General features: G+C 47.9%; 1 protein-coding gene across 8 annotated transcripts in view; it reads left to right on the top strand.

The window, feature by feature from the left end:
* Nucleotides 1–286: 286 nt before the first annotated feature.
* ELMO2 (engulfment and cell motility 2) overlaps nt 287–25,785 on the top strand; it is a 54,665-nt gene continuing 29,166 nt past the window's right edge. For 3 of the 8 annotated variants that reach the window (XR_010920945.1, XM_067553898.1, XM_067553901.1), the window contains exons 1-8: nt 2,763–2,872; nt 13,524–13,658; nt 13,795–13,835; nt 14,339–14,411; nt 14,787–14,837; nt 16,659–16,840; nt 18,759–18,858; nt 21,266–21,417. Coding sequence is in view for 6 of the 8 variants with exons in the window: in XM_067553898.1 (XP_067409999.1) it covers nt 13,581–13,658; nt 13,795–13,835; nt 14,339–14,411; nt 14,787–14,837; nt 16,659–16,840; nt 18,759–18,858; nt 21,266–21,417 (677 nt within the window). In the remaining 2 variants the exon portion in view is untranslated. Of the gene's footprint in view, nt 497–2,762; nt 2,873–13,520; nt 13,659–13,794; nt 13,836–13,922; nt 13,991–14,338; nt 14,412–14,786; nt 14,838–16,658; nt 16,841–18,758; nt 18,859–21,265; nt 21,418–25,785 lie in introns of those variants that run through there. The other 5 variants (XM_067553899.1, XM_067553900.1, XM_067553903.1 and 2 more) reach the window with 5 other exon arrangements.

Here is a 25,785-nt window from a genome sequence, read left to right on the forward strand (position 1 = left end):
CGCCGCACAGATCTGTGGGATAGCTGCGGACCATTTTTTGCAGTGGTGGATCAGATGCACATCTAAAAATCAGGGCAGCAGCTGTCTGCAGCGCTTAGCCTTCCAGGCTGCTCCCCTGCCTTTGAGATCCTGGGGTGGGGGCTGGCTGCCGTTCATTGGTTCGGTGAGGGCCTCAGGGGCTGGCCCCGCATCAGCTGTTTGGACCCTCCCAGTCCACCGATCAGCTGTTCAGTGGTGGCCTCTGAGGCAAACGCCATCTAGTTCGACACACCCTCCCCCAGACCCTCACTCAGCTGTTCAGTGCCCCCCTCCCCGTGTGGGCCTCCGGTCAGCTGTTCAGCGGGCCTCCCCCTGCCAGCCACTGATCCGCTGTTCCATGAGGCCCAGCCAATCAGCTGTTCTGCAGCTGCCTAGAGGGGCTGGCCTCCAAACAACTGATGGGGGGGGCAGAGCTGCGGGTGCGGATGCCATAAAAGAGAGAGACTGCAGATGGCAGGTAGGATGTAAATTGATTTTTGTATCCACGCAGAGCTTTACCTGTCACCATCATTTATTACTGGGCGGTGGTGGTGGTACCAGAACTGCCCTGGCACTTCCTGCACCAGGTCCTCCCCAAGGCAAAGGCCACTGAGGGATGTGGCCTGCAGCCAGGTGAGGGGTGGCTTGGGAGCGGCCAGAGAGTCTTAGGTTAAATATACTGCATTTGCCTCCCCACTCCATATGCACAATCCAGTCCCCTTGCCTTCCCTACTGCTTCCCCCATCTGGTGTGCTCTTGCCCTGCTGCTTCCTTGTGAGTTTGACCTGGCCTCTCTGTATGTGTGGATGGATGATGGGCTCATTCCTGACTGGTGAGATAGAAAGGCAGATGCCCTAGTAGGCATCTATAGCAGATGATATAGCAGATGCCTTTCTTGTAGGCATCACAGCAGATGCTAAAGGATCAAGGAAATCAAAGATACCCAGTGGCGCCAAAGATGTGCCACAAACCTGGAAACCTTACCAAAGAGAAGGTTTAAAACTGTGTGATAACCTGCAAGTAAGGCCAGAGCTAAGAAACAATTTCTTGAGCAAGAGCCTAACCAGCAGTTGTTTGAAAGAAGTTGGCACTGACCTTCCTGCAAGAAAATGTTAGTTCCTCTGCTTTTAAATATATTTAAAAAGTGCATGATGTTCGTAGTAAATCAGTCAAAAAGAAATTCTGACATGTCTACTGTGGCAGTGAAAGAGGTCAAAAGATGCTACTTCTCTGTTTTAGGACCTATTAAATCACTCCCTCTGGAATTATTCTGGAATATTAATTGGTTTTCCAATCCGAATGCCTGCACCAAACTTTACAAAGCAGCACTTCTTACTGCAAGGACTGGCCAGGTCTGCAGTGGTTCATAGAGATCCCCACTCCTCTGAACACCAGGAACAGCAAGTTGAGTCCAGGAGACAATGGGAACTCAAATTATAGTAATATGAAGATAACACCCACTCTAGTTCTCCTTTATATTTCATGCAAACATTACCATTTCCCAACTATCCTGGGGCTTGGGAGAGCTCAGTCACTTTAAAATAGCTGGCTGAAGCCAAACTGAGAGATGATGTAGGTGACTGGTGAAGAAAGGGAAGTACGTTGAAGAAAAGGATGTAGACAAGTTGGAGAGAGTACATCGGAGGGCAACAAAAATGATTAGGGGGCTGAAGCACAACACTTATGAGGAGAGGCTGAGGAAACTGGGCTTTTTTAGTCTGCAAAAGAGAAGAATGAGGGGGGATTTGATAGCAACCTTTAACTACCTGAAAGGGGGTTCCAGGGAGGATGGGGCTAGGCTGTTCTTGGTGGTGGCAGATGACAGAACAAGGAGCAACGGTCTCAAGTTGCAGTTGGGGAGGTCTAGGTTGGACATTAGGAAAAAGTTTTTCAGTAGGAGGGTGGTGAAGCACTGGAATGGGTTACCTAGGAAGGTGGTGGAATCTCCATCTTTAGAGGTTTTAAACTGAGGCTTGACAAAGCCCTGGCTGGGATGATATAGCTGAGGTTAGTCCTGCTTTGAGCAGGGGATTGGACTAGATGACCTCCTGAGGTTCCTTCCAACTCTAATCTTCTATGATTCATCTCTTCATGACATCATACTTCACAGAAGGTACCAGCCCCAGATCACTATGTTAGATCACAACCTCAGGGCGTTTCTGGACTTGGCTTTTCTGACTACTCCAGTAGCTATGGAGACAAAAATGACCCAGTACCATTAACTGGTGCAGAAGGCTCTGCCTGTCCCACAAGATGTCAAATTGCCATCCATGCTTTCCAGTCTTAATGGCTGCAATGCACCCTATGTTCTCTGCTTGTCTTTCTCGTTCAGCCTACTCCCTCATTTGCCTTTCTCAGCCTCCCACCTTGCATCCAGCCTGCTCCCTTATCCTCTCTCACTGACCTGCTGTGCCCCGTTCTCTCATCCGCTCCCAATCCCCGTGCCCCCCGTCCTCACCATTGCCCTACTCCGCCCAGCACCGCCCTCTGCCCCGCCGCTCGGCCAGGACAGGGCCAGGCGGGCTCTGCGGACAAGCGGCAGGGGCGGGACTCGTTTTCTCCATAGCAACGCGCCGCTTGATCGCAAGCCTCCCCTGTCATCTGAGTGACAGGCAGGCCTCGTGTCTAATGGGCGGTACAGGAGGCCGCGCGACGGCGGAGGCTGCCATGGGGCTGGGCACCTCCTCCGGGGGCGGGTCTGCGTGACTGGGGGCGGGGCGGGTCGGAGCGGAGCGGAGCCGGGACTGGGCGCCGCCGGGTCGGGCGAGCGAGTGCGGGGCCGGGCGAGCCGGTGCCCGGGGCGGGGCGTGCCGTGCCGTGCCGTGCCGTGCCCGGGAGGCGGCGTTGTTGCCAGGTCAGTATTGTCTATAGCCAAGTGCCTGAGCCCGGGGAGCCCGCCGGTCCCGGGGGAGCTGGCTGCCTCAGGCGGCGGCAGTAGGCGGGCTGGGGGCCCCGCTGCGGGCTGGGGGCCCCGCACGGGTGTGGGCATTGCTTGTGGCCGTGTTCGCTCCCGGCCCGCCCGGGCCTTGCCTGCCGAGCTGCCTCCGTGCGGTGCCGGTGCCGTGCAGTGCCGGAGAATCACCCCTGGGCCGCACCGTGCCCATGCTGGGTCTGCGCTGCCCGCCTCCCTGGCGTGAGTCGTGTTTGTTTCCGTAGCACTGTCAATCCCCGGGGATCACAGACCAGAAATGCAGCCACCTGTGTGGCGGCCTGGCCTGGCCTGGCCTGGCCTGGCAGCAGTTTAACAGCAGCACTGACCAAGACTTCAGGCGGCGTTGGGAGCGGGCTAGGAAGTCGTTACCTAAGTGAGGATCGGGACGGGACGGGACACCGGTGCTGGTGCTCTGACTCTTACAAAAAGTAACCAAAGAACTTTCCTGTCCCTGACTTGTCAGAGTTTGGTCGACCTGAGCGAAGATTCCTCCCTCCTCCCCCAACATCTAAATGTTTCTTGGAGGTCTTCCATCGAAGTACCAAACAAGCTGAACCCTACTTATCTTGTAAGATCTGATGTGATCACAGTCTGCAGTCTTGTGTCTGGGATTCTTCTCTCACAGTGAGCCTGAGTTTGTCCGACCTGATTTACACTTTGTGTGTGTATGTGCGCAAACGCTCTGTGTCATCCTTACTTTGGCAAATTGCCTCAGTGTGTGGTTCAGTTATTTGGTGGTGTTTCTTCCTTTGGGTTAAGGGCAGCCATTCTGTCAATTCTTTGCCAATTTCTAAGATGTTTCCTATTGAGAAAATGATTCAAAGAGAGTTCAGAGCTCCTTCATGTCCACCTGGGCCTGCATGATTTATGTGGAAAGCTCCAACAGAGCTTTTGAAAACCACATAATACAGAACTTGCACTTCTAGAAGTTTATCATGAGCCATTGATGACAACTGTCAGTAGGATCTCTCAGCAGCAGTGTACACAGTGACCTCTGGCATTCTCCTCTCCAGACTAAAGTCAATTCTTGGTCCTTCAGGCCTGTCCCTGGCTTGAGCTGAATCCTTGATGTTGAAATGTAGCCTGTTGCTTTAGTCCCCTTATATGGAAATATGCAAGTTGCCTTTCCAATAATATGCAGACAATTCCCAATTATATACCACATTATAGTCAGATTATCAAGATACACATCTGTCTTTGTCTTGTAGTTTGTGTAGCACTAAGCGGTGGTTGGCGCACAATTTCATTAAAGTCATCCATAATAAACCCAATGTTTTGCTAATAGTGTCCAAGCCTTTTCTGGGAGTCTTACTGGTGATCTCATTTGATAATGCCCTTGTGACTCTATTTTAAAGTACTAAAAGTCTGGTTGTAGGGTTAGCACCAGACTGATCAATGGGCCTACATCTGCAGTCCACTGTTAATATTGTGTTTTGCCATTTGAGGAATACTGACAGGCTTGGCTGCTGCTCAGGCAAATGAACTACTGTTGTTAAATACTCTTGGTCTATCTTGATTAGATTAGATGTTTTTTTCTGGGTCTGCAGCCTGTCTCCCCTGCAGACACATGGCACAGGTCACACACATTATCTCAGCTGTACAGTCATCAGTCTGGCTGCCTGTTAATTTTCAAATACACTTAAAATTCTTCTTTTGACAGTTTAGCTCCATAGGGAGCAGCTTCAGTCTAGTTGGTCACTATTAATTTGTTCTATGTTCTGAGCAGTAGCCTGCTTTCTCAATCAGCAGAGTGTTTAGACTGCTTTTGAGATGTATGATGAGAGCTCTACCTCTTGCTTGTGGAGTATGCTTCCAGCTAACAATCCAAAGTTCTTTTAAATATGACTATCGATGAAGTAGATTTAAAGAATGACCTGTTTGATTATTCTGCTTCCCTGAAGCTGTAGTCTGTACAGCACTTGCTCAGAGTTTTTGTGGGGCAGGTTTTTAAGTTTCATTTTGCACCAAACTCCAGGTTCTGCTGACTCACATTACATCCTTTCTCTTATTCCCCATCTGTCTGGTTTATATTGTTCTCTTTTTTTTCTAACTCTGCTCCCTTTTCATCTGTGACTAGGTATCTGCATCTTTCCTGTGAAGTACTTTCTACCCAATCATCTTGCAAGAGGCAAATTAAAACAACCACATCAGAGATTTATTGGAGTCGAATATCATCTGAGAGAGATGCCTAGTCTAGATTTATGATCATAATACACAGCATCTCTGAGAAAGTTGTAAGGATGCTAGGAGGTAGAGGGACCCAGAGGAAGCTAAGTCTAGGAGGTATGAGATGAGTTCTCTAGAGAAGAAGTATATTTCCCTTTGCTTTTTTTCTGGGTTGAGGTGAGGGAGAAGATGGGGAAGACTGAAAGAAAGCCCTAAGGTAGGACTGTAGTCCAGCATAAGCTTTCTCCAGCTACCTTGTTTCCCCCTGCTCCTACTCTGCTTGGGCAAAAGAACAATCCACTCTGCATGTTCATCATATAGCCATGAGTTTCCCTACTAGTCATATCCTCACAAACTCTCACAACCAAGGGGTCTGTTGATAGTGCCATCTTGTTGAGATCACTTGCTGAGAATTGCCTAGTACGCTCTGCCACATCCAAGGATTTTCAGAAGCTGGAGCTCTTTATTGTTTGTTTGGGAGGTTCACCATGCAGTTTCTTTCTTGTGTTGCTCTTTTCTCCCTCCTCATTTTTATTCTGTGTGCAGCACACTCAGCTCTCCCTCCATAAAGCAAAGGAAACAACTTGTGAATAGGGGAATTAATTCCATTTGGAGTGTCCCAATCTTCTAGATTTGCTACTTCCCAGAGCAGGAGCTTTTGAACAGAGTATTGTGAGCTTCTCTGCTGATTCCCTTTGTCCTGCAGTCTCCCCTTCCATCTCTGCTTTATTTGAAGACAGTTCTCCAACGAGGTTACTTGCCTGTAGTAAATTCATCTTTGATTAGTTTTGATTAGGCTCTTATCTCTCCACAAGAAACTGTAAATCATCCATCCACGTGAGAACTATTTACATGCTGCAGTTGAGGAGTACATTGTAAGAGACCAGTAACTGACTGATAATAATAATCACACATAGCATATCAAACTGTGCTGCTTCCCAGGAGTTCCAAAGCTGAGATCTTACTGGGTATAGCTGAACTTCCCCAAACTCTGCAAAACTGAATTCCAGTTTAAAACATAGCTTCTCTCACCTGTGGGGGACTGTTCTTGTTGAAACATACATTGGCACCTTGCCTTCCCCATTGTTATGTTTCTCACCCTTGGATGTATATGTGTGTGTGTATATATAATATATATATATACCTCCTATCTGTGGTTTCCACTTCATGCATCTGACGAAGTGGGTTGCAGCCCACGAAAGCTTATGCCTGCAGAAATTTGTTAATCTTTAAGGTGCTACAGGATTCTCGTTGTTTTGACCCAAAGTATTGCCAGTATATTGAGCCTTGCTTCTCCTGCGTTAGAAAGCCGTTTCTGCTGAGTTGTTGAGTTTTGTGGGTTCCTTGAGTGATCTCTCTGTATAGTGTATTGTTATACTAACCTTCCACTGACTGCTTCATAAACCACTGGGATTCTTCTCATGCTCCATGTCTGGTCATTGCACCTTTGATGTTTGTCTGTGTCCCTTGGGTGGCTCCTGCACCCTCTGCTCAGCAGCAGGACTGGTCAAGGGTTCCGAATAAGTGGAGTCCACTGGACAGAGCAGGGAGTTGTGTTCCTGGGCTATATTTTAGTTTTGCGCACACGTCTCTTACAAAAACAGAAATAGTTTAAGTTCTGCTGATATATTTTTAAGTGCGGATTTGCTGAAGGCAGCCTCAGCCCTAACTGCAGATATGGCTCAGCTGTCTCTGGGAGATCTGCACTGACCTCTGTCCTGCTGCTTAGTTGTAGAGCAGGAGATCTATTTATAACTCTGAGAATTTCCCCTTAGTGTTGAATCGCTTCATCTTAATCTGTACTTCCACTTCCAGAATGACACATGTTCTTTGCAGGATGAGAAAAGGAGCCGGAGATCCCACCTGGGCACCTCACAACCTTACCCAGCATTTTGCTCTATAGGTCTTGCACATTATACATCCTATTTCTCTCTCTATCCCAGCATGTGTTTCTTCCCTCACAGTCTGTGAATCCTGAGATACAGTCTTTCAGTGGCAACTGGTAATGAGGTCCCAAACACAGGATGGCGATTTCCCTGCAAGAAGCAGCAGAAGCGGAAGGAGGAATATAATTCAAACACAAATCTCTGTTCTAGCTGTAGTGAAACCAGGAGTAGTTGGGAGGTAGCAGGAAAGTCAGTTCCCTACAAATTCCACATCTTTTCCAGTTTGTCTTCTGTTTGTCTTTCTCTTGTATTCATATGAACATGTGTTTCATGGTCAGAATACATTCCAGTTAAATTAACTGCAGCTATTAAGTTACAGTACTTACATGCTACAGATTTAGACAGTTGAGGAAACCTTTCTTGAACCTACTCTACCTCTCTTGATTGGGTCTTACTGTGCATTTAATATTGGCCTGAATTTGTCAAAGTGGGGTATAATGGTGGGTGGGATTGGTCTAGTTAGTTGCTCATGGAAGCAGTAGTTATTTGTTCAGGGAGCCCAGGTTGGGGTCTGCATTAGGCCTAACCCTAGCCCAGGAATCCCTGCCCTTAGTAACCCTGACTCTAGTCAGGGGAGCCCTACCCTTAGTGACCCTAACCATACATTGGGGATCCCTATCTTTAGGATACCTGGGTGGAGGATCCCAATGGGCCTATCACTTCCTATGACTAGGATTTCTCAGACTTTTGGGACCTGTTTAGTATTGATTGGAGAGCAGGGATCTATCCCATGTCAATTGTGGGAAGTTTTCATCCCTGCTTGTCACTAACTTTTGTGGATGAGGACCTGTGTGTTAAGTCCTACATGCTTGGAGTTGTTATGGAAACCATGCATTGTCTCTGTGGACCTGTAGGTGATGCTGCTCCTTGTACCCTAATCCCAATAACTGTAGATAAAGACTTAGCTGGTAGGTTGCTCCTCTGTCTGATTCTGTGGCTGTTGCTGCTGCATTGTGGATCTCTGACAGGTGAGGCTTCTCGAAGCTGTTACTCAGGAGACAGAAGAAGTGAGGCTGAGTTTCAGCTTGTCTTGGTGGGTTCCTCCCCCTCTCTGTTAGAATCGGGAGATTAGGAGAACTCTGTAATCCAGAGGAAAAGGGAATGGATTCCTCCAGTTGGAGGTGTGGAGTTTCCCTGCCACAGCAGATTTTCTTGGGTCTGTATTTCAGTCCTCACCCCTATTATCAGCGCAGTTTATTGGACTTTAAGGGAATCCAAGCTTCAAGGCATCAGCCCCTTGTCACAGTGGTCAGGACGGACACTCCCATCATTTGCAAACAGTGACTTGTGTGGGAGATTTCCGCCTTCCTCTGAAATAACAGGGAGTGACCGGTGTCTGACAGAGGCCCTAGGTTGGCTGCAATGTGGATCTGATTTTCAGCTTTCATGCTTTAGAGACAGATTCATTTTCTGTAGCTTTGAGTCTGTGGCTCTGGGCTCTTCAGCACCCTCCTGCCATTAGGAATTTGGTCCTGAGTTTTAGCATCTGTTTCACTGTCAGGAAATGAGACTTGTGAGGAGAGCACTTTTCTCAGTGTGTCTGTATTGCTAAAACACTGTAATTGGGATTAACACACTGTAAACCACGTACAGAGTATGCACCACTAATGTTCAGTATTCCCAGCCCTTCCTATTGGTCACAGTGTGAGGGACTGAGACTTCTTTATTAGGGAAGAAGGGGCAGCCCTTCTGTCCTAGGGATCTTGAGGGTCTCTGTCTTCATTATTCTGTATTACTGTTAGCTGTTTGGTCATCCCTTATTCAGGGTGCCCATAGGGAAATACCAGGATCTGGACTGGGTTATCCAGCTAACAATAAAAATGTTTCTTTCCAAGTTTCTGCTTCAGGAGAGGTTTTTGCATTAAAAGGCAGCAGGAGGGATGGGACCATAAAGGTGCCAGTAGCAGCCTGGCTGCTCGGGAGAGGCTGGAGACTATTCAGCTAGGCAGAGTTGCTATGGATACTGCCCTCAACAGCCTCAGAACTGATTATGTGGCTTCCTTCCTAGCCAGCCAAGGGGTACTGTCATTTCTCAGGTATGCCTGGGCCAGAAGCATTGTTACTCCGTTGCTATCAAAAGGCAAGTGATATGTCAGCGTTTGCGACATGCCGTGGTATGTCCCACGCCTGGAAAAAGATGCATCCCAGCTTCTGGCAATGTTCATGGTCCCAAAATTCTCTGACCCACCCAGCACAGACATAAGGACTGTGCTGCAGAGTGACTTGGAGAGGAGCAGGGCTCAACCTGCAGCCTGCCCTGAGTTTGGAAGTGGCACCATGTTAGAGCTCCCTCTGGGACATATTTGCACAATGTTAACATGATGTCTTGAACAGCAAAGGCCCAAGCTGCATGCAGAAGAGGAGCTGGGTGTTTACCTTCTCCTGTGAGAGACAGGGAAGGGTTAAAACAAAACCCTGCCATAGATGGGAGAACATTAACACACAGGCAGCAGCAACCCATGGCAACAGGAAAGTAGTGTGCTGAGGCAGCATCTTAAGCAGTGAGAGCTAGACATGGGGGTGCTTTTCTCCAGCATTCTCAGTCTCTCTCTGAACTGAACCAATGCTGTGGTCTCCACTGGGCCTTTCTAAATGTTTATCTAATTGAATTCTCAGGTGAGTTTTAATTCCTTCAGGTGATTCCACAGGAAGGTCTAAAACAGGACTGTGACTAGGTGGGGAGATCTTGCTTGGTGTCCTGTCCTGCAGGGACAGCCTATTTTGTTTGTTATCCCAAGGAGGGAGGTGGAGATCTGATCCACAGTGAATCCTGGAGAAGGAGATGACTCCCTCCCGTAGCCCTGGCTGTGTTGTCTTCATCATTGTTTTTGTGCTGGAGAGAATGTACATAGCAACTTTTATCCATAGTGCATGGAATTGGGATAGGTATTCCAGCTGCTCTCCTGTCATGTTGTCCTAATGGTCTGTTCCCATCTAGCTGGGAGTGTGACTCCTGTTGAGGTTTTGTGTTTCCCATTCATTGCAGTGGCGTGATGTCTCTGCACTTATGATCAGTTCCTTCTCAGAGAACAAGTGCTCAGGCTGGTCTCCCTGTGGAAAGTGGAAGATGTTCTGTGTGTATCTTTGAGCTAAGATCAAATGCTGTGTGCCTGATTAATATCAGATCTGTCCTTTCCTTGGGGGATCACATCCAAAGGCCCTGTAAAATCTAGACTGGGTATGTGATGGATGTACCAGTGCATCTCTGACAGCCCTGATGGTGCTTGCATGCACGTTCTCGCTCTCTCTTTCATATACACTCATAAAGCTAGTGAAGTCAATATAGTTTTTTAATTTTATTATTTTGTCCTGGCTAGTGCCAGCCCCCACCCCCCAAGGGATGGACTTGATAATCAAACGTTGCTTGTCTGTCTCTTACCACAACAGCCTTGTAATTCTGCTGTTTCTCTTCTCATCTGGGATTTGGTGTGGACTTCTGCACACCCCAATCTCACCACGTGTACCCACCTCACCTGGTGTCTGTGATGACTCCTGCCTGCCCCACATGTATGTGTACCTGCCCTTTGTAGACCCTTTAGTTCCCTTGCAGCTTTCGTCTGAGCTTTCATGATGTTTTTCTCTTGATGCAGTAGCAGAGTTCTCTTCTTATGAAGAGGGTTTTCCAGATAATGCTGTTAGATTTGAGTGACTATCATGCGAGATTCCCCATTTGTGGCGATCTCACTGGGTCAGTCAATGCTCCACTCCCATGAGAGCAGTTGTTATTTGTGGATTATACTTGTGAAGGACAGGGTTAGCAATGTACTCTGCACCCAGAATATTCTGTGTTTCCATGAGCACTTGTTCCCCTTCTGTTGGGGACACTAACTGAGAAAACAAATGCCAATCTTCAGTCTCCTTTTTGGAATACATATAGCTGGGCCTTTTGCTGCCTAGTCCCAGCTCCTGCTTGCAGAGCAGATTTTGCCTTTTCTGATCCACTAGTGTTGCTATAGGATTTGAGATTGCACCTCTTATTTCAAAGGGTGAAGGCTGAAGACATTGGTAGTGTTGGGTTTTGCAAGGAGCTGGTGATTCTTCAGGCAGCATCTCATCTTTCCTTTTGGGGAGAGACTGTTTTTTCTGTGACGGTTCAGATCTCACACAGGCTGCTTGAAATCTCCCAGCCTGAGAGCAAATGGTGGAGGTGGGAGCCCACGTCATGTGTGGTTAGTGACCACAGCCTTGTGGGAGGGTGACAGGCAGCCTCCTGCCTGCAAAAGCGACTATTACAAACTGAAAAGAGAGGAACCAAACACTAGCATCTCATTGAATAGCAACCTGCCATTGATGCAGCACAGACTTGCCTGCCAGGTGCCACGGGATTGAACCCCAGACACCATGCGACATTCAGTCCTGGGCAGGGGCTGTGTGTCCTGGGGTCAAACCCTGATGCCTGGGGCAGATACTGGATGTAATGGCAGCTCTGGTGGAGGCTCATGGTTTCAATGTGTGCATGCTTGATGTGGTGATGGAGCGCAGCCATACTAAGGGTATAAAATGGAGATGTTGCGGCTCTGTCTAGGAACCTATTTGTATGCCTGGAGTGGGTCAAGGAGATTGACCTTTTAGTCTGTTTCCCTGAAAGGCTGGTAGTTATTCCTGTCTCTGAAGATTTAACGTCTTTCAAAGTTCCTAAGTCCCCAGAGCAGCAGGTACAGTTTGCAGCTGCTTGAAGTAGGAAAGGGCCAAACTGCTCAGTCTGCACCTTTTCCCCCTTCACCCACTCCTTTCCTGCACACAGATGGCCACTCAGTTTAGTAAGCTCCTTATTTCTCCTGCCCCATGACCCAAATCCAGGCTGGTAGCCTGGGGTAGGACTAGGAGTTAGCAGAGGGGTTTTTTGTGCTGATTATCCTGGCCTGAGTGTCATCCTCCTGCTCTCATTGCTCTGCAGACATAGTGACAGCAAGTCCCTAACCTCTGTCACCCAGGCTGCTTTGGCAGAGCAATGCCAAGGGGCTTGCTGCTGGCACCTCCAGCTCCCCAGTCCTGCTCTTTTCTCTGCATGAAGCTGCTGCCTGGTAACAAGTTCATTTCTCCCCTGTTCTCTGAAAATCACTTCTCTCCTGGGCTCCAGTCCAGCCCCTGCTGAACAGTTGTGAATCTGGCCTGTATGTGTTGCACTACCCAGCCCCCGGGGCAAGCAGAGAGTTGGCTTGAGAACCTCCAGTGCTGCCCAGACAGGAGTGGGTTGATACAGCCATTCATCTCTGCAGGAGGGCTCCTATCTCCAAGTCATTTTTTGTGGTCTGTTGAGTGGTTTGGCCTCCATCCAGCTCCTCGTGGAATATGTGTCCAGTACGCAACCTCCACTACAGCTAGCAGTGCTTGGCCTCCTCAAGAGCCAAGGACTAAAAGGGTCACAGAGACTCAACCTGCCTCTGGGGCCTTCCCAGGCAAGGCTGAGGTGTACTTGTGGTTGTGGAATCTTGCCCTGCTGTGACCTATGTTGTATCTGCCCCCCCGGCTCTTTAGGGCCGTTCCTCTGGCTCCTTTCAGCTGCATGAAATATACTTAAAATGTACAAGAGAGAAATCTTTTCAGTCCCATGTGAGCATCTTGAGAGTCATTGAAAAGGAGCTGAAATTGATGCAACTGGTTGGTGCGCCCCAGCGGCCAATGCCTGCTATTAGGGCATAAAACCTCATAATGTACAATATCATCCCTGAAGAATAGTACCCCTGACCTCCGGCTCGGGGAGCACCTGAGCTACCTCAACACATTTACAGACTCTGGCTGTGTCTACACTACATCAGGTACAGCTGCGCCACTGTAGCACTTCTGGTGAAGACGCTCTAAGCTGATGGGAGAGAGCTCTCCTGTTGGCTTATAACTCCTGCCTCTGTGAGAGGCGGTAGTTATGTTGGTGGGAGAAGCTCTCCTGCCAGTGTGGCACTATCCACACCAGTGCTTAGGTTGGTATAATTTACGTCACGCAGGGGAGTGAATTATTCACACCCTTGAGCAATGTAAATTATACCAAAGTAATTTGTAGTGTAGACATAGTCTTTAAAGTGTGAACATTGACCTAGAACACATCCTGAATCCATGTGGCCAACACATTGACGAAGATTGTAATTGCTGTGGAATCGGAGGGTCTCTCATTCCTTATGTGAGTAGTGCAGCACCTTTCTGATCTCGGCCATGGTATTTGCAGAATGTCCATCCGTGCAGTGTTGTGCATTCATTTCATGAAAGCCCCCAGTAGGATGGACCATGTGGGAACCTTCATTCTGACTGTCCAGCCAGAGTTGCAAGCTGAGCTTTCATAAGAAATGGGGGAGAACAATTGCCACCTATGGCAACACTGTAACTGCCTGGATGTCTCCTATCTAAAGGCCCAACCCTGCTTAACACGAGATGGTCCTCCTGCAGGTGCTATGATGCTATGGTGATGCGTGCTATATAAGAATCCAAGTAGATTGAAAACAGCTGCTCACCATCTCCCCTTTCAGCAGGCTTGGGGGTGGACTCCGTCTCCTCCATCTTGAAAGGAGCTGCAATAGTCTGGAGCGATGCCACCACCCTCGGACATTGTGAAAGTGGCTGTTGAATGGCCAGGAGCCAATGCCCAACTGCTTGAAATAGACCAGGTGAGAGCTGGGTGCTGAGTGGGAGAGGGACTCGGGGATCGTTATGATGCTGAAACATGGGGAAACCGAATCAGGCGGTTTCCTCTTCTGGCTGGGAGAAAGGGTCACTACTGAGCACTCTCTCTTTCTGTTCTAGAAAAGGCCCCTGGCATCCATTATCAAGGAGGTCTGTGATGGGTGAGTCTGGCTTTCTGGGGACCCTGCTGCAGGAGACCAGTCACCCTCCTGGGCCTGGCCTGGGTACTACAGGAAGCCCTTTTGCATACCCTATCAGATGTCCTGCTGGCACATTGTGGACTGCCTCCCTCCAGGCTTCCCAACCTGGACATGGGGTAGGCCAGGGCTCTAGCAGGTCGAGTGACCTCCTGGGTAATGAGGATCCCCTGCTGTGTATGTTTGTGCCCTGGCACTCAGGGCTCCTGAGGCTTGGCCCAGCCTCCTGTAAGGTTCCTGCAGTCCCGGCCTTCACGGAGTTTCCCTCAGCTCCTGGTCTCATTCAGGCTGGGATCCCAGGGCTTCTCTCTTCTCTTCAGGAACTTCAATCTTCTTATTGGGTCTTCTCTCCAAATCTCCTTTTCTTTCCCTCTGGAACAAGCCCCCTCTAGTCCTAGCCCTGGACATAAGTGGTGGCCTAGTAGAAGAAAGAGACAGGGCCTTGTTTGTCATCTTCCCCCTGCCAGGTGGTCGCTGCCAAACCCTGAATACTACACCCTGCGATATGCTGATGGGCCCCAGCTGTACATCACAGAACAGGCCAGTATGGGGCGATGGCGTGCTGGGCCCCAGGGAGGGGAATGGAAGAAGTTTCTACATGGGCCAGCATTGACCTGCTGCTGTCCCCATTACTGGGTGGGGTTTTGTCTTCCCATTCCCTTTTTTGGCCACTAAACATGGAAATTTACATAAACCAGTGCAGTTCCATTCTGTCGACTCCAATGTCTCCTCCCCTCTCCCCCACGCCCGCTTGACTTCCTCTTCTTCCCCACAACATGCTTTTGGTCCAACATAACACATCTCTCCCGTGTGTACATATGTGCCCACAGACTTACATATATGCACATGGCCCTGATCGACTGTTTCCTCTCTACCATCTCATGCAGCTCAGATGTTTCTCTTTTCTCTTTGCAGACTCGCTGTGACATTAAAAATGGGACCATTCTGCAGCTGGCTGTCTCCCCGGTATATGCCTTCCCTCAGCTGTCTCCCTGCCATAGGCTTGTTCCTGCTGCACAGCATCCTTCTCCTCCTGCCAGTACTAGGCTTATTCCTGCTACTCAGTGCCCCTGACCCATCCCCCCAGTTCAGGACCCGCTCCTGCCGCTCAGCCCCCTGCTCTGGATCCCCAGCTTTGCCAGGCACTCGCTGTTTGGTTTACCTTCTCTCTGTGCAGTGGCCTACTGAGGAGGGGGGCGGGGTGGCCTGCAGGGGGGTGCCGGTCTGGTCCTTCACAATACGCAGGGGGACAGGGGACACCGGCCCCTCCAGCACCTCTCGCACCTTGCGTGTTGTGAAGGTGCCGGGCTGGAGCAGTGGGTAAGTGCGGTGTGCCGGGCTGGCCCTTCATGACAGGTGAGGCGCGCAGGAGGCTGAGGGGTGGCTGCTCCCGCGCCCCTCTCTTCCCCCCCCACGTGTTGTGAAAGGCTGGCCCACCCTCCCGCCCCTCCAGGCCGGGGGATGAGGCTGCCCCCATCCGAGCTGGCTGGGGCTGCAGGGCTGGAGAGGGAGAGATGGGCGCCATGTGGCAGATAAGTGGGGGGGAGGGCAGAGCCAAGCCTGCATTTGCACCCCACCCCAGGCCTCAGGCCCCCCCTTGCAGGTACAGGCCCCCCCTCCCTCCCTGGGGCAGCTGGGAAGTGGCACTGGGACCCCTCCTGTGCTGCGAAGTGTGTGTGTGGAGGGCACCAGAGACACACGCTATGCCACTGTCTCTGTGGGGCACACTTTATTTCCATTTTATGTCCTGTCCTTTTATTGGCTTCATGGGGATAAACAAGCCTGCATCTCTATTGCACATCCAATGCTGAAGAATCCCAAAGGACTTTCTGGACTAAACTGACAAATGATGTGCACTATGAGCAGCTGTTTAGCCCCAAGCAGGAAGAGCCAGCTTTACTGATTTACTTATCAGAAAAAAAATAGTTTGAGTGACTTAACCCATTGGGTTGCATTCCTCTGGAGGTGATGTAACCTCACAATTTTACCCCATTAGCTCCATCTGCCTCCCCATTTTCCTTATTGCACCTTTTTAAAATTAGATTTTAAGTTCCTTGGGCAAGGCCTGTGTCTTCTTGAATGCACGGCATGCGGGAGCCCAGTCCTGAGGGGAGGCTCTGGAGACTACCTCAGTCACAACAATAAAAATAATTCAATTTCCACAAGGATTCCTTGGTCCCCTCTGAAATACAACCACCTGTGGAATGGGGTGTGGCAGCTGTTTTTAACCACACAGCAAAGTAGCCTACCAGTGTCGTGGGAAGTGGAGAAGTTCTATCTCCTTCCAGTAGGGGCAGGTAGAAAGAGGAAAAAGTAACTTGGGGAGTATGGAAAGGAGCAAGGAAAGGTTTAGGACATCATAAAGCCAGCCTCTGTTGTTGTGGTATGGGGGAGAAGGTATCTTGTTGACCCTAGATTATACAGTGGTGGATGCATTAAAAAACTTTAGAGAGATTTTTCTGTGGAACTAAAAGATCTTTTGAGACCTCGTGTTTCTTTTGGTTCCCACTTTAAATGTCTGGACCTGCTGGTCGTGCTGTAGTGGGATTGGGTGATTTGCCAGCATTAGAAACAAACACTTGATTCATCTGCCAATTGGCTGTAATTTCTGGTAAGGGCAGCATTCCTGAGTCCAGCTCAATCTGCCTAGACAGCTAGTTTCTGTTCTGCCAGTGCCAGTAACCGTCTGGCCTTGCTGTGTTCCTTTCCATTGCTGTACCCCTGGCAGGGGCTCAGGAAGTGTCAGCAGACCCATGAGTAACTGGAAAGATTCTGCTTGTTTCCCAGTCTAGGGCAGCACGCCAGCTGATGGAGAGGACCCAGTCACACAGTATGGAGGCCCGACTGGATGCCATGAAGGAACTGGCTAAACTCTCTGCCGATGTGACCTTTGCCACAGAGTTCATCAACATGGAGGGGATCACAGTGCTGACGCGACTGGTGGAGAGTGGCACCAAACTTCTGTCCCAGTAAGTATTCTGTACTCCAGGTCCTTGGAGCATGGACTGTCAGGGGTACAGAGAGTGGGGTGCAGGAGCAACTGTCTTGGTTCCAGCAAGGATTAGGATTTTTCTAAACAATTTGTTGATTGTTACAACGTTAAGCACAGGGTTTTATGTCCAGTTATCTCTGACAACTACCAGTGTAACAACCACTGTTATTAAATACACAGAAAAGAGAAGAAACAGTTACAACTGTTGAAGCTTAAAATAGTGGGGGGGGGAACTTAATTTTAACAGTTACGCTCGTTGCCTTCCCCTTTAGTTATTGAGTCTTTTAGAAGAACAGTTCCTTTGCTTGTGCATATTTAGATGGTTTTAAAAGATAGTGTTAAATGTTCTTGTTGGGGAAAAGTTGGCTTTGAGTTGTTGAAATCGGCTTCCATTCCTTGTAAGACAAAACAAGATAATCGTGCACAAAATGGGAAAGAAAAGAATAGCAAAAAATAAGATACAGTTTTTATCTTGAAGTTTTTGTTTTTTCTTGAAGTCTGGCTGCTCAGAAATTACAGGTACAGCAAGCATATGTCCCCATTAGCCACTCAAAAACCTGGCAGACTTTTTCCAGAATGTATTGGCATCGTTTACAGCTGCTTCTCAGGTTCCAGCAGTGTTGCAAAAAGTGGAATTGTTGTGGCTATCTATACCAGACTCTTATTAGGCAGAAGGGAGGAAGAGAGATATGGGAAAGAGAAGTAAAATGGTGATGGGGAACCTCAGGTCCAAGTTTAACTGTTGATCAGGATTCAGCTCAACCTAATAGAAAGGGTGATGGTTTTTGGTTCCCATCATCATCCCCTGGCTCTGGTCTGGTCAGGACATCTTTCACGATCAGGACAATGAAAGCCTAGGGGAGTAATGATTTGATTCTTGGGTCTCAGCCGGTGGGAATGGGGGGCTGTGTGTGTGGTGGCAGCAGCACCCATGATGGTGATGCTCACTCCCTCTCCTTGCTGCCAGCTGTCCAGGTCACAAGCTTAGCTAGTTGCCAAGTAAGCCCCAGCAAAGCAGTGCACATAGAGGGGGAGCAACCCCGTCCCATCCATACTTATCAAAACACACATCCAGTGATTCCACGTATGACCATTTCCTTCCATTTCCAGAACCCCTTAGCTCGTTGTGTTAGCCTGTGATCTCCCCACAAGTCTCGAAGAGCCCGACTCCCAGTTCTTTTTGTCCAAACACATTCAATTTGTACCAGTTTATCTCCAATTTTTGCTTATTTTTATATACAGTTTTTATAACAAGTCGAGCTAAACTTGTGTTGCCTTCCGCCTGCTTTAAATGACTTATGATACAGGCCCCTGCCCAGCAGGTCTTGGGATCTGTCCAAGGTAGAACTGCTTGTCAGGGGGTGACTTTGGAAGACTTACCCTGGTATTTGTCCTGTTTGGTCTTGCTGGAGCAGCTTAGCCTGGGTACATCTTTGAATAGAAATGCAGGATCCAGTCAGTGCTGACGGTTACTTACAGGGACATGGATGGTGCATGCCACTTAATACCAACAATGCTTAGCACTCAAAACACTTCACACCAGAGACCAGAGTCACTTGAGCCAGGGCTGGGAGCACTGCAGAAGCCAGTCTAGTGTCCGATGGATAACCCTATACCTTGACACAAAGCAGGCCTAGGAGTGAGAGCCAGAGCATTGCAGAGGCAGGGTAGTGGAATATCTTTCCTCAGTAATGAACCTTCTGGCCAACTAAGGGGCTGTGTCAAGCAGATGATTTGGCTGGAAGACTGGAGGCGGGTGAATCCTGTGAAGCCATAGTACTTGTTTAGTGGCTTCTGTCTCCTGCCCAGGTTGGTTCAGGCTAGTATGGCACTTTCCCTCTTCACAGGGGCTGATTTCCTTGTCTCCTGTAATCACACTCCCTTCCTGCTCTCAGTTACAGCGAGATGCTGGCATTCACCCTGACTGCCTTCCTGGAGCTCATGGACCATGGCATCGTCTCCTGGGACATGGTCTCAATAACCTTCATCAAACAGGTGAGGCCCTAGAAGAAAGGGGAGAATGCAGCATGGGGTAAGGGATGCTTTGTGAAGCAGCAGAGGTGTGGCATAAGGGAGAGGGGAGTTAAATATGCACAGTGGGAGGAGTGGAAAGGGAAATGTGGTGTGGCACATGTATGACATAGTAGGAAGGGGAGAATGATACAGCTGTGCTATGAGGGGGGCGGAGATATGGTGTAGCCTGAGTGGGGGAACAGCACTTGATATTGTGGGGGAAGCAGGCATATGGTGGCAGGGAAGGGGACATGATGTTTGGGGAAGGTAGAGTAGATGTAGAGTGGTGGATCAGATCCCACCTGCACCTGTAGCACAGCCTATCCCCCCAGCATCACTGGTGCTAGCAGGGAGTGTTACAAACATCTCACTGGCCTAAATTCTGGTCGGATTCCACTCCATTCAGGAACTGAGTCTCTATTCATGGTGGTTCCCGTAGATTCCTGTTTGTAATTGCAGCAAAGACACCTCTGGCTCTTGCTCACCTGGGCAGACAGAGTACAGCAGCAGCCAAACCTGGGTTCAGCTGTCTAAGCTGTAAGCCCCACTACCATAGATCACTTTCGGAGGCAGGGTTGGGATGGTGGGATCAGACTGTTAGGCAGGCAGAGGGGCCAGTAATGAGATGGTAGCCTGTGTATTCTGATTCTGTGGCCATAGACCCCTTTTTAACTCTTCACAGTCTGCTTTTGACTTAACTATCTTGAATAATTTTGTGTCATTTGCAAAGTTTGCCACCTCACTGTTTAGCCACATTTACACTGTTTTCCAGATCATTTATGAACATGTTGACCAGCACAGATCCCAGTACAGATTCTTGGGGGACACCACTATTTACCTCTCTCCATTCTGAAAACTGACCATTTATTCCTACCCTTTGTTTCTTGTCTTTTAGTCAGTTACTGATCCATGAGAAGACCTTCCCTCTTATTCCATGACAGCTTACTTTGCTTTAGAACCTTTGGTGAGGGACTTTGTCAAAGGCTTCTAAAAGTCCAAATACACTATATCTACTAAATCAGCCTTGTCCATGTTTGTTGACTCCCTCAAAGAATTCTAGTAGATTGGTGAGGCGTGATTTCCATTTACAGAAGCTGTGTTGACTCCTCCCCCAACAAATTGTGTTAATCTATGTGTGATAATTTGATTCTTTACTATAGTTTCAACCAGTTTGCCTGGTCCTGAAGTTAGACTTACTGGCCTGTAATTGTCGGGATCGCCTATGGAGCCTTTTTTAAAAATTGGTGTCACGTTAGCTATCCTCCCGTCATCCAGTACAGAAGCTGATTTAAGTGATAGGTTACACACCACAGTTAGTAGTTCTACAATTTCATACTTGAGTTCCTTCAGAGCTCCTGGTGAATACCATCTGATCCTGTTGACTTAACTATTGTTTAATTTATCAATTTGTTCCAAAACCTCCTCTATTGACACCTCAAGCTGGGACTATTCCTCAAACTTGTCACCTAGAAGGAATGGCTCAGGTGTGGGAATCTCCCTCACAGCCTCTGCAGTGAAGACTGATGCAAAGAATTCATTTAGCTTCTTAGCAATGGCCTGATCTTCCTGGAATGCTCTTTTAGCATCTTGATTGTCCAGTGGCCCCACTGATTGTTTGGCAGGCTTCCTGTTTCTGATATACTTCAAAAAAAATTTTGCTGTTAATTTTTGTCATTTGCTAGTTGCTCTTCAAATTCTTTTTTCGCCTGCCTAATTATACTTCTACACTTGACTTCCCAGAGAGTCAACCATAGGTGTGAACTGGCCCATTTTAAAAGTCAACATTAACTGTCTCACTGATAACTATTCTAGCAGAAAGAATCAACTAATGTGTGTATTCCACAATCCCAAACTGCTTCTGTGCTTCACTAGGTGCCCAGATCTCCAGCTTCCCCCTGACAATTTCTGCAGTGTAGTTATAGGTTCTTGATACAAAATCCTGCAGCAACCGGCAAATGAAGAAAGTAAGGATGCCAGAATTTATCTCTATGTGGCAGGTGCAATGTGAGCTATGAGTGGGAAAGCCTTATGCTAAGGAAGGTTACAGACCATCTTACTCCATAAAAGCAGGAGATGCCCAGGCCAGAGTTGGGGTAGCACTCCTCTCACAGTTGCAGCAGCTGGCACTTCTAGGGATTGCGGTGCAGGCCACATGCTCCACATTGAGTGGGTTTCTCCTGGTCTGATGCAACTTCCAGGAACAGTGTGACTCTTGTAGGCAGCTGGATGCACGATGAGGTGGTGCTGACTTTGAGAGATGATGCAGTTGCTACACTTCATTCTGGTATTCTGAGCCCTGCCTCCTCTGCCTGCCTGCACTTTGATATCTGGTTTGGCACAGAGCTTCTATGGTGGGCATCTGCTGATGGGCTGGTTTCTTTGGATTTAGATTGCAGGGTACGTGAGTCAGCCCATGGTGGATGTCTCCATTCTTCAGCGATCGCTAGCCATCCTAGAGAGCATGGTGCTGAACAGCCAAACTCTGTACCAGAAGATAGCGGAGGAGATCACTGTGGGACAGCTCATCTCTCACCTCCAGGTGTGAGTATCCACCCACCCAGGGTGGAGAGATCTAAAACCAAACTGAGATATATAAAACTTTTTTAGATGATCATTTTAGATTAAAATTCATAACAATGCTATTTTAAATAGCACGACTGGTAGGGCATCTTATTTGAACTCTGCAAATCTGCTAAAGGCAAAGAACAAGAAACTGGAAAATTACGGCCTTGATCCCAGAAGTATTTGAGGACACTCATGTGAATAGTCTCACCGATTTCAGTGGGATTAATCCTGCATTTTAATATGCACATGCATGAGTGTTTGCAGGATTGAGGCCTAAAACTGTATTGTCAGTCAAAACCTTTCTCTGATAAATCCAAATGGCACAAACTCTTTGTCACTGCAAAACAAAATTACTTCAGTGTTACCAGTGAAAAGTTGTTTAGCATTTCAATACATTAACAAAGTTAAAACTTGTGAACTCTGGGTGTACAATCTCACAAACGTTGATATTAACATGACTATTTCATAATGCGACACATTAATTTTAATAATTACAATCCATGATCAAAAATCACAAGCCAGTTACCAAGGAGTCCTAATATTTGCATTTACTGAGGGTGTCTTCTGTACCTTCAGAATTTAAATGTTTGAGAAGGACAGCTACTTTAAGGCCTGACAAGTGCATGGCCACCTTCCTTGTTTGTATTTGGCATGCAAGGTGATTGATGCAAAATAGTTTAACCACATAGAGTTCAGTCCTGCAACTGGATCCACATGAGCTGAGCACCATGGGAGTCAGTTGGAGTCCATACATGTGCTGGAGTCTGCCCATGTGCATTGCATGCAGAATTGAAACCACAGCTAATAATATCTTTGGCATCTTCGCTTCCAAAACTTGAGAATAATTCTAGAATGCATGTTGAACAGCTATGTATTACTGTGTTTTTTCTTGCAAAGCTCTGCTTAAAATAACCATACTGGCTACATTAGCCATCACAAAGCTAATCACATGGCACTCCTATTCTTTTACCTATGACTGCATCATTAGTGATTAGTCAAATATTCAGATATGTGTGGATGACTGGAGCTATTGTGCTTGTCACACAAGTAAGCAGCTTCTCCCTTAGTAGTGACTATAGCATACACAATAGATTCATTGTGCACATTATATCTGGAGACATTTCCTCTCTTCTTGAATCACCTCATCCAGAAGGTGTCCAGCCACTGTGAATCTTGAGGGAGGAGCACAGCCTAGTGGAAGCACTTGAGCTTTGATTTGTGGAGATTTGACAGATGGGAAGGTGGTGTCAGTTGCCAATAGAGCAGAGTGAATAACCAATTTTTCAATTAGCTGGCAGTTCTGAAAAATGTAAAAAATATACAAGGTTTATCATAGAATTATAGAATATTAGAGTTGGAAGGGACTTCAGGAGGTCATCTAGTCCAACCCCCTGCTCAGAGCAGGACTAACGTCAACTAAATCATCCCAGCTAGGGCCTTGTCAAGCCGCAGCTTAAAAACCTTTAAAGATGGAGATTTCACCACCTCCCTAGGTAACCCATTCCAGTGCTTCACCACCCTCCTAGTGAAAAAGTTTTTCCTAATATCCAGCCTAGACCTCTCTAACTGCAACTTGAGACCATTGCTCCTTGTTCTGTCATCTACTACCATTGAGAACAGCCTAGCTCCATCCTCCCTGGAACCCCCTTTCAGGTAGTTGAAGGCTGCTATCAAATCCCCCCCTCTTTCTTCTCTTCTGCAGACTAAACAAACCTAGTTCCCTCAGCCTCTCCTCATAAGTGTTGTGCTTCAGCCCCCTAATAATTTTTGTTGCCCTCCGCTGAACTCTCTCCAACTTGTCTACATCCTTTTTGTAGTGGGGAGCCCAAAACTGGACACACTACTCCAAATGCAGCCTCACCAATGCCGAACAGAGGGGAATAATCACTTTCCTTGATCTGCAGGCAATGCTCCCACTAATGCTATTAGCCTTCTTGGCAACCAGGGCACACTGCTCACTCATATCCAGCTTCTTATCCACTGTAACCCCAGGTCCTTTTCTGCAGAACTGCTGCCTAGCTCATCGGTCCCCAGTCTGTAGCTGGGCATGGGATTCTTCTGTCCTAAGTGGAGGACTTTACAGTTATCCTTGTTGAACCTCATCAGATTTCTTTTGGCCCAATCCTCCAATTTATCTAGGTCCCTCGGTATCCTATCCCTACCTTCTAGCATATCTACCACTCCCCCCAGCTTAGTGTCATCTGCAAATTTGCTGAGGGTGCAATCTACCCCATCCTCCAGATCATTAATGAAGATGTTGAACAAAACCAGCCCCAGGACCGACCTCTGGGGCACTCCGCTTGTGACCGGCTGCCAGCTAGACATGGAGCCATTGATCACTACCCGTTGAGCCCGATGATATGGATAGAGAGCTGGCTATTTTCTAGTCCATTCTTCCAACCCATACTTCTTTAACTTGCTGATAAGAATACTGTGGGAGACTGTATCAAAATCTTTGCTAAAGTCAAGGTATATCATGTCCAGCACTTTCCCCACATCCACAGAACCAGTCACCTTTTCACAGAAGGCAATCAGGTTGGTCAGGCATGACTTGCCCTTGGTGAATCCATGTTGCCTGTTCCTGATCACTTTCCTCTCTTCAAGTGCCTTAAAATGGATTCTTTGGGGGCCTGCTCCATGATTTTTCCAGGGATTGAGGTGAGGCTGGCCGGTCTGTAGTTTCCTGGATCTCTTTCTTCCCTTTCTTGCAGATGGGCACTATATTTGCCTTTTTCCAATCATAAGGGACCTCCCCCAGTTGCCACGAGCTTTCAAAGATAACAGCCAATGGCTCTGAAATCACATCAGCCAAGTCCCTCAGCACCCTCGGATGCATTGCATCCGGCCCCATGGACTTGTGTATGTCCAATCTTTCTAAATAGTCCTGAACCTGTTCCTTCAGCACTGAGGGATGTTCACCTCCTCCCCATTCTGTGTCACCCAGTGCAGTAGTCTGGGAGCTGACCTTGTCTGTGAAGACAGAGGCAAAAGAGGCATTGAGTACCTCAGCTTTCTCCACATCCTCTGTCACTAGGTTGCTTCCCTCATTCTGTAAGGGGCCCACAGTTTCCCTAATCTTCCTCTTGTTGGTAACATACCTGTAGAAATCCTTTTTGTTTCCTTTCACGTCCCTTGCTAGCTGCAACTTCAATTGCGCTTTGGCCTTCCTGATTTCATTCCTGCATGCTCGAGCAATATTTTTATAATCCTCCCTAGTCATCTGACCAAGCTTCCACTTCTTGTAAGTTTGGGTCAAGTCAAATCCAAAAATTGTGAAAAAATTTGGCAAATTGAAAAAAAGTCAATTTCAGGTCAAACTGAACAGGGTTGATGACCCAAAACATCTTGTTTGGGCATGTTTAAGGCGATGTGGGGGTGATGGTGCCTTCCTTTATAACTCTTAGCCAAGTGGTTGGGGCACTTACCTGGGATGTGGGAGTCTCAGGTTCAATTCCCCCCTCTACCTGAAGTGCAGAAGAGATTTGAACTTGGGTCTCCCAGATTGCAAGAGAGCACCCTAGTCATTGGGCTTATGGGATATTCTAGTATGGCTCTCTGTCTCTCCTGTCAAAGCTATTCCATTGTGTAGAAATAACAAAATAGGTTTTGGAGCAGGGCTTCAATTTGGGTCTCCCACACCTAGCTGAGTGTCCTGGCCATCGGGAAACACTGCAAATGACTCCACAGTCTGATGGTCTCGGCACTCATCTAGGATATGGGAGACCCAAGTCTCTACTCCAGTAACTATTTATACACAGTGCCGCAGCTTCAACAGGAGACAGCAAGACCCTCCCAGGCAGCTCAGGATAGTCCCCAGTCCAGAACTAGGGTGTTCTTCTGTAATGTGGGAGACCCAAGCTCAAATCTCTTCTTCACATCAGGCACAATGGGGAATTGAACCTTGGTCATTGTGGCATATGAAGGTATAATTCAAACCAGTGTGGGTTGGGTGCCTCCTGCCCTGTAACCTAAGTGGCCTTACAGAGTCTTGCTGTTGTAGCCTCCAACCTGGACTGCTCACAACCAGCCATCACGCATGCATGCCACTCCCAGATGTGTTTGTGTAACTGCAACCTGGCCTTCACCAGCCGTGGTTATACTGAAGGGTGACACCAACACACTGCTGGTGCTGAACTTACCCCCATGTCCTGCACTGTCTAGCCCCTTCCCAGACAGTCCAGAAATATTAAGTTCATTATTCCTTTAAGGGAATAATATACACCATCTTATCATTATAAGTGAAGTTATCCAGACACTTAATTTAAACACACTGGATTAGATGAAACAATAACATAAATTTGTTTATTAATGACAAGGAGATTTTAAATGACTACAAGTAATGAG

This window comes from Emydura macquarii, unplaced genomic scaffold (assembly GCF_026122565.2).
Source record: "Emydura macquarii macquarii isolate MOO-44397 ecotype Brisbane River unplaced genomic scaffold, CSIRO-AGI_Emac_v2 contig_1483, whole genome shotgun sequence".
NCBI lineage: Eukaryota > Metazoa > Chordata > Testudines > Chelidae > Emydura > Emydura macquarii.